General features: G+C 40.1%; 1 protein-coding gene across 4 annotated transcripts in view; it reads left to right on the forward strand.

The window, feature by feature from the left end:
* Positions 1 to 9056, forward strand: part of STRADB (STE20 related adaptor beta) — a gene marked incomplete at its 5' end in the record, with an annotated part of 31046 nt that extends 21990 nt beyond the window's left edge. For 3 of the 4 annotated variants that reach the window (XM_084643678.1, XM_084643679.1, XM_084643680.1), the window contains 5 exons: positions 2524 to 2695; positions 3231 to 3335; positions 7398 to 7627; positions 8263 to 8305; positions 8792 to 9056. In XM_084643678.1, coding sequence (XP_084499804.1) covers positions 2524 to 2695; positions 3231 to 3335; positions 7398 to 7627; positions 8263 to 8305; positions 8792 to 8944 — 703 coding nt within the window. In that variant the 3' untranslated portion in view covers positions 8945 to 9056. The remainder of the gene's footprint in view (positions 1 to 2523; positions 2696 to 3230; positions 3336 to 7397; positions 7628 to 8262; positions 8306 to 8791) is intronic. The other variant, XM_084643681.1, reaches the window with a different exon arrangement.
* Positions 9057 to 9313: the final 257 nt, after the last annotated feature.

Below are 9313 nucleotides of genomic sequence, written 5' to 3' on the forward strand. Positions count from 1 at the left end.
ATCATTTTCTTGGATTGATACCCTCCAGGCTCTCTGGCATAGCTAGTTTAACTGAAGATACTACTTTTGTTCCTATAAAATGTCTAATCACTTTTGAGCCTTCTTGCTACAATGACTTTCTGCAGCAGTACATTGCAGAGGAACTATAATGCTTTGTAAATAACTTCCCTTTATCCATTCTAAATGTGTTGTTGTTCAATTTAATTGTTCTTTTACGGGGGCTGGATGAATGGGAGCACTTGCTTGATCATCTTTTACTGTTTATACAGTGCTTTGGAGATGTAAAGCACTCCAAGTTTTCAGTAGCGTTATGGAGTGTGTTGATAAATTCTATAGTCAGTTGCTTGACCACACTTTTGGTTGTTATGAAATATAATCAAGAGACCAAATAACGAGTCAGGTTTATTAATATGGTACAGGAAAATATGTTCTATACAATGCCAGTCTCCAAAGGACAGTCCTGTGCAGCAATATTACATTCACCTTACACAGAAGGTGTGCTCCCCAAAGTTACATCCCTGCAGTCATCTTTTTATAACTTACTTGCTTACCAGAAAAAGGAACTGTATACATCACCTGCAACTGGATTGAATTAATCAGCTTTTTATCTTGTTTGTTTCTGGTATCATGGTGTACCCCATTATCTCTTGTTCTGAACCCATGCATTCCAGGTACTAAAGAGTGTAAAGACACCTCCTAGGCTTGTACCAGGATAAATAGGTTTGTGAGGGTAACTCCCTTTCTGTTGCTATGACAAAACAATTAAATGTCCTGATACTGACAGTTTTTCTAGCTTCGTAAGCCAAAGTTTACTTTGGCTAATGCAAGCTATTATGGAATACTTAGCATAAGTGAACAGATTTATAATAAAAGTGCAGGCCAGTTTGGGCTATATAACTGCTATATTAATGCTTAATATTATGTGTACTGAAATGCTTGGAACATATATTATGGGTAGTATTATCAACATAATATATATGTATGCTAGCCAGTGTATATTAGTCAACAAGTTGCAGCATTGACTTCCTAGTTATGGTTATAAATTTTTGTTTTAAGATTAGAAAGCTGACACTTGAAACTTCACTCCACTTTCCTAAAAAGCTTCACTTGTTAAAATTTTTTATATAGCTTCTAATGAGAGGAGGATTCATGGTGAAAGCATTTTTGAGCTATCGAACTCCAAAAAGATTAAGTTTTCCCAAAGACTTCTAAAAAGCCTGAACTTCTCTTAATGTCTTATTTTTAAAAATAAGAACTTTGTCCAGAAGCTCCACATTTGTCTTATACTAGTTCTGACTATTTAATGTCAGACGTCATGGTTTTTAGTGGAAGTCAAGTTTCCTACACAAATTCTTACCTCCAAGAACAGTCTGGTCTTAAGCAAACTTCTTGTTGGTTCTTTAACTTTAATTTACCAGAAATCTGAAGTGGCACAATGATGCTGCTTCAAAACTGGAAATATGTTTACCATAAACTAAAATGAGGGCCTTGTTAGGAAGTTACAGATTTTAAAATAAGGCAAGTCTTGAAATGCATAGGAATAATTTGAAAACAAACCTTAATTTGGACTTCATCTCCTTGTTCACCTCAGCATGTAGACCAGAAACTTTATATTTCTACCCACCCTCTACATATCCAACATCCATTCTTCTGTATCTATTCTCTCATACAGTGTTCACTGTATCTGACATGCAAATCACCGAACACTAGCTAAAGACCCAACCTTGCTCTAGAGATAACAGCATCTTGTATCTTAACTCCAGAATAGAGTTCAGAGACTGTCTCCTTTCCCATACCCCCAAATGCATTATAAACCAATTATTCCACATTGATCTCCTCTCTATGCAGATGCCCCAATATATGTACTTAATTTTTCTTTGTATAGCTCTGTGAATGCACCTTTACCCCCATTCACTGTACTTGTTGACTGCAGGTGCCAGAGTACCATGTTCACTGACACAGAGAGAGGACCTATATATACTTTACATACATGCTGGCTTGACTATCTCCTCCATTAGGGAGTATCTGACTACAAATAAAACTGACTGTTGGGGAGAGTTTAATTTGTTGTATTATAATACCTGTAAGCCAGTGTATGTGAATGCTAATGGAGACATAGTTATGGTGGCATGCAGAACCTTAGCTTTGATATCTACCTTTTCAAATAGTGTTTCAAAACTCTTTCAGTGAGGCACCGTGGGTGTGTATGTACCCCAAAAAGTGTTTGTTTGGGGGGGATTTTATATAAGGTAAAACTCCACTTTTTAGAATGAACACCATATAAAGGCTTCAGATTGCAAAGTCAGTGTTTTGTAAACATGCATTCTGGATAAGGGATTCAGTGTTTATACAGTTTCTCTTCACCCGTCTTTAACATGCCTTTCAGTCTGACCACGTGATTATGCTATAGCTGACTATCTCAGAATATTTTATGACTATATGGCAGACTTTCTACTGTAGTAATAAGTAACATGCGAGTGTTTGGGTTTTTTTTTATAACCACATTTTATCACTTTGTTTTAGGAATATGAAAGCTAGCCACATTCTGATTTCAGGGGATGGTCTGGTTTCTCTGTCTGGCTTAAAACATCTCTACAGTTTAGTTAACAATGGACAGAAGTCAAAGGTTGTGTATGATTTTCCCCATTTTAGTACTTCAGTACTTCCTTGGCTGAGTCCTGAGCTACTCAGACAGGTCAGTATAAACCAGTTCATTTTGCCTTGAGTCTCTGGATATGACTGCTTCCTTTTTTTAAAGTTTGTACTTAATAGGCTTGTGAAAGAGCCATAAAGGCTATTCATTCGCAACTTCAAAACTAGATTGTGTACAACTTGTTTAGGAACCTTAAAATGAATTGTGGCTTTATGGTGCACCTACCCAGCTTAATGTCTTTACCTTTTGCCTGTTTGTTACAACGGTTCTAAAGGACATGATCCTAATGGACACTTCTTTCCCCTCATGGAAACCTGAAAATAATTGCATTGACTTAACACTCTTCTGTACAAATATCAACTGTGAAATCTATTAACAAAAGCTGTGTGCATTAAATCATTCTTACAGTCACAGGGCCCAATCTTATATAACCAGCTCACCCACAGCTTGTTGGCTATAGGATATCAGGATTGGGTCCTGAACCTGTATTATATCTACAGTATATCTGCACATACATATGTTTGCAGTACATATTCAGTAGTTCCCAGTGAGTTGATATGCTTTTTGTCTCCCACAGGATTTGTATGGGTATAATGTGAAGTCTGACATTTACAGTGTGGGGATAACAGCATGTGAATTAGCCAATGGATATGTACCATTTCAGGATATGCCTTGTGCAAAGGTAAAACATTAAATACTCTTGAATCCTTCTCAAAACCTCATTCACAGGACTTTTTCTCTTACAGATACTGTCTAATAATAAAGTTACTACTAAATATATTAAAGGGTGGCTTTTTTTTTTTTAAATTTCAAACATACATGCTGCTTCCTAGGTCAGAGGAGCTTCCCACTCCTTGTTTTTCTGAGAGGTCCTGTGACAAAAGTTCTGTCCCTGGAGCCTGACCAGGGTGCAGTCACTACCACAATTTTACGGGCCCTAGGCCAGCATTTCTCAAATGCAGCCACCGTGGCTGCATGCGGACACCAGGAGCTTTTCTTGTGGCTACAGCCTCCTGGGCTGTTATGGGGGAGGGGAGGGGGCAAAGTCGTGAGTGGCCCCTCCCTGTTGCTCCTGGATGCACTGTCTTGGTGTTGATTGCTGGGGTGCCAGCAGGGGTTGGGCCCTGTTCCCCCTTTGGAGACACCTGGGGCACAGTTCTGGAGAACCAGCCAGCTGGTGAGTTCCCCACCTTCCCGGGGCAGTGGGGCTCAGCCTTCGGGCTTCAGTCCTGAAGTGGCGGGGCAGTGGGGTAGCAGGCTCTGGCCACAGGGCTTTGGGCTCCAGCCCCCACACTGGTTCCCACCCCCTGCTGCCTTCCCCGATCCCCCACCCATCCAGGGCTTAATTTGTCCCAAGGCTTGACAGGGCTGAGTAAATCTGTTGTGAAAAGCAATACTTGTATGTTTGTTAATATCGCTTTTAACAAGACTTACTAGCTAGCAAAAAAAATTACAATGATTTGGACATATATATATGCATATTTATTTGTTTTTCCTAAAGCTAATTAAGTATTTTAGGAAAAAGGGTGAGAGCGGCCACCAGCAAGAGTTGGTGGCCGCACTCTAAGGCCACCAAAAAAATTTGTCCTAAGAACTGCTGCCTTAGACACACACCTGTGTGACACACTTTTGAAAGAAGGAACCATCTTGTCCAACTGCCTAGCCCCTCTGAGCACAATGACGACTCTTTGGACTCCCCATACTTACACACCCTCTTCCAGAAGCAGTTCACACACACTCATACGTTTGGTCTTTTTCAATACAAAACCATAGAAAGCCAAGAAGAGTAGATCATACAAAATATCTTAACCACAATACCACTTTCTAGCTCACCCTTCCCCTGGGAGTCCTTAGGGACCATTGGTATCCAGAAAGGCACAGAAAGGTGCAGGTTGAACCTCTCTAGTTTGGCACCCTGAAGACCTGACCAGTGCCAAACCAGAGAATTTGCTGAACGATGGGAGGTCAATATTGTAGCAAGCGGGTCTCTTTTTATTTTTATCTCGCCGAGGAGAATGGAACCATGTTTGCAACACTGCCTAGCCAAGGCTTACCGGCTCTCTTCATAACAAAGTGTTAGTGTTATACAATTTTACTGTATTGACACAAGGAAAAACATAGATAAAGCATAAAAAACAAAATAATATGAAAAAGAAATAATACAGGTAAATCTATAATTTACTCACCTAAAATGATGCCTGAATTGCACTTCCAAAGTGATATGACAAGAACTGCTAACTCAAATTACATTTGAGTTACATCTGGGGTCTCTGCTATAGGTATATCCGGGGTAGATGAAGTGGAGGTAACAGGATTTTCGACTGTAGAGTGCTGCTCACCGCCGCTCTTCGCTACCTTTAACCAATCTTCCAGCTTGGCTTGTCCCATGTATTTTGGTTTTTCTTTAATGAGTTTTTCTCATGTCAGGTCGAGAGAGACGATCTCTTGCTCAGAAATGAAATGTGTTTGCTCCAGTCCTTCTGTTAAATTTGCTGCCAACTGAATCCATTTATCTATAGAAATTTTTTCTGCAACATCTTCATCACCATCACTGACTTCTTCATTATCTTTGTTTTTCCCTTGCTGTACCATTTGCACAATTTCTTCGTCCGTCATTTGACTAGCAATTGGTGCGTCTTTGTCGATTTCCATCCAGTCTAGTAAATCTTCCTCTCCCAAATCCTTGGCCAGCTCAAGCACTACTGGGTGGGATGTACCACTGGCATACTCCATTAACTCACTAACTATTTTTTTTGGTTTTCAGACACTTGAAATCCAGTGAACTTGGACACGTCATTGATGTCAGGACTGTCCTCAAACATTAGGGCTGGCCACAATTTGTGCCATCCATTCTTCAGAGTAGATGGAGTTAGTCTTTCCCAGGCTCTAGCTAGTGTTCAAATCATATCCTTGAGGTTAAACTCTTTCCTAAATGTTGTCAATCTCTTCCCATCATTAAGCAATACTAGTAATTGGTGCAGAAACTCAGACCTGTACATACACTTCAGGGATCGTAAGATACCCTGATCACAAGGCTGAATCAGTGAGGAACAGTTTGGGGGTAAATACAAGCCCACCACATTATCTTTGACAAGCAGCTCTGTGTTAGGGTGGGCAGAGCGACTGTCGAGAATCAGCACAATTTGGCACTTTGGATCCAGACCTACCGAGGTGCAATGGGCTCTTACCTCCAGTACAAAATATTTCTCAAACCACTCGAGACATAGATTAGTCATTATCCATCCCTTTTTATTGCCATGATATATCACTGGAAATATTTTCACCCCTTTGAATGCTCTTGGGTTCACACTTTTCCCAATAACCATGAGCTTCCATTTGTGTATACCTGCTGCATTGCTACAATCAAGGAAAGTTACCCTGTCCTTTCACTCCTTCATACCAGATGGTGGCTCCTCTGCATCAGTAGCCAAAGGTTTTTTTGGGCATACAATGCCAATAGAGAGCAGTTTCATCAGCATTGTATGCCTTCCCCAGCAGATAACTTCTCATTTGTGCAAATTTGTCAACGTACTTAGCGGTAGCTTCCATATCTGCACTTCTTTTTTCACCACACACATGACATAGACTAATACCATGCCAGTTTTTAAATTTCTGAAGCCACCCTTGTGAATAGTCACACTCACGTGGCAGGTTAAGTTTTTTGTGGAATATTTTTCCTTGTGCCATCATCATCTTGCCTGAAATGCTAACACCTTTGTTCCTACGAATCTTGAACCAATGTATAAGTGCACTATCTAAATTGCTGCATTCCCCCTCCTTCAATGTCTTATGAACACTTTTTTTTTTTTTTTTTTTTGGTTAAAACACTGTCACTTTTGGCAAAAAACTTAAGGATTTTATTCTTTTGTTTCTTCAAATCATACACTGTAGATGACCCTACATTGTAAAACTCACACAAGGTACGTACCACTGTGCCCTTTTCCAATTTCTGCAGAAATTCCACCTTTTGCTGTATTGATATTGATACATGCTTATGCTTAGCAGCATTACCAACACTTCCACTGCTTGCTGGTCTCTTAGAAGACTTATTTATGGGTAAATTAGAGCTAAACAACAGCACAGAACACTGAGAACCATGATTGGGGAGACTTTGCTGGACCGCAGGAAACTTGGCCACACCCACAATAAGCGGACATCTGGTTAACTAAAATCATGCCAGACCCCGGATGTTCCCAGACCAGAGAGTGCCAGACTAGAGAGGTTCAACCTGTATTCCTTGCCTCGTGCAGGGGGTTATAGGGTGGTTATATGATCTCTCCTTCAGCTTCTGTGACCTTGCTCTCTCCTGTCCAAGGCTTCGTTTTCCTGTCTGGTTTGGTTTTAAACACCACGCCCTGGCCCTGGCTTCCTTGATTCTGTCTTTTGGGTAAGTTTCCACTAGTCCTATCTACCCCCTCTCTTCAGGGAGTTAGGCTCAAACTGGTTTTCTTAAAGATGCTTCAGGGAGTTAGGCTCAAACTGGTTTTCTTAAAGATGCAACTGCTTTGCATTATAATCTTTGTTGGGTTTAAGCACTGTGGTTAACCTCAGGTATTTCCCACTGTCCTGTTTGCTGTGAAGTTGCTATAGAACCTGTCAGAAGTGGTAGATCCACATAGAGGAACTCTGTTTTTCATAATATCAACTGGATTTCATAAGTTGTACAAACATACTGCCAATTCATCACAGCCTCTAGAGGCTAATATAGCCACTGAACTCTTATACTGTCTTTCCCTTCTACTAGATGCTGCTGCATAAGCTGAAAGGTCCCACTTATTGTCTCTGGGATATAAATACCTTCCCATGCGTGGAATCCAGAATGAAGAATTCCCAATCAGGTGTGGATTCGGGAATTGGTGAAAGCATGACACACACAATGACTAGCGAGAGACTGCAAACTCCGTCCTCAAAAACATTTTCCCCTGCTTTTCACAACTTGATAGAACTCTGTTTGCAACAGGACCCCGAGAAAAGGTAACTTACCTGTGAACCCTAACATTCACTGTCACTTCAACATAAGATATAGCATAACCTAAGGTGAACTTGGAATCTACTAAGTCATATACAACTGATGATAAATTCCGTGTTAAGATGAAATGCATCTGGGTTTCTTTTCACAATGCTAAATTGTCAAAGTGCCAGGCCAACACTGACTTGGTCTGAAGAATGATCTTCAACATGCTTTTAAAATCTTATTTCATCACTGATTCTGAAGCTTTCTTGGATAATGGATTGCTTGTTTCTCAAAACAAGTTTGAAAAACCACAGTTTGGCAAGGAGACTCAGGAAGGGCTAGTTCCAGAAACTAGTTTAAACTGTTAAATTCTGCAAGATTTCTACAGGATGATATATCTCTCGAACACTTTATGGCTTCTGTGGAGGCTGAGAATTGAATGTACTGGATCAATGAACTCACTGCCTCTAGTAATGCCCTCACAGTAAAGTTGAGGCACAGAACGAAGGAACCTTGTGCTGCCTCTCTTCAGGCTGCACTTGTTCAGTGGATAAATAACCCTAGGGCCTAGAGTGCATGGTCAATCTGGCATCTTCCACAAACACCAACACTTACTTTCAAAGCATAATCTTGTGTTTTCCATTTTATGATCCAGGCCATCAGCAAGCAGTTTGCTGTCACACACTTTCTTCAAACAGGTGAGTGTACTAACTGTTGAGATGAGCTAACTGCAGCCTAAGTAAATAGCAAAATATTAAAAAGTTGGGTAAAGTAAAATCACCCTCTAACAGCCAGGATGCTGCAGACAGTTCTTTTACAAAATGTCATATCATCTAGAATCTTGTGCAATGCATAACACAGCAATCATGTCCTGTGTTAAATGGAATTTGAAAGCTTGTTTAAAGGATGAAAATTTATTGAAGTAAGCTTAACCATTGAGATATTTTGGTTGAAAAAAAACATTTTAAGTCAAGCTAATCATTTAACTTGATTACAAATTTACTAACATTCATGGTCAATTTACTCTGGAGTGACGAAGCTAGTCTCAAACTCTGGTTTCTCCAGCATCATAGCACACAAGGCTGCTGCTATACCCCTTCATGCACTTTTAGTAAAGATGTACACAAAGTTTCAGTGGACTTGTATGTACAGCACTATTTTATCCTGTTCATTTTTTTCCTCAGGTAAAAGAACAAACAAGGAGTTCCTTACTTTCACTGTTGCCACCTCCTGCCCAACACAATGGACCACAATTCTTGCCACTGCCCTCAACAGCAGTCAGGCCTGAACTTGGGTGTTTTTGCCCAAATGAAAGAGACAGAGAGTGGGACTTTTAAAACAATGACAAACCATCATACCTCCCCCATGTTTCAAAGAAGGAAAATGTGATTTCTACTTGCTGCTTTTCTCTGTATTGGTTTAAATACAAATATAAGAGCTATACTTGAACATCTGTGGTGTGTACATGATTTAAAGCGGGCACTGTAAAAATGCAGTAGGCCTCACTTTCCTAACCCCAGGGAAAATTTCATCTTAAGAATATTGATGCTTTTTATCCTTCTCTTCTCCCCACCCCTTTGGACTGACATCCTTTGGCAGAAGGCTCCTTCTATAGCCTTATCTGGTATTGTACTTATTCATACAACTTCTATTTGAAGAATACTGCAATCAAATGCCATCCTGAATTTCCAAGTACCGCATCACTA

The sequence above is a fragment of the Lepidochelys olivacea genome, assembly GCF_965140295.1.
Source record: "Lepidochelys olivacea isolate rLepOli2 genome assembly, chromosome: 11".
In the NCBI taxonomy this organism is placed as follows: domain Eukaryota; kingdom Metazoa; phylum Chordata; order Testudines; family Cheloniidae; genus Lepidochelys; species Lepidochelys olivacea.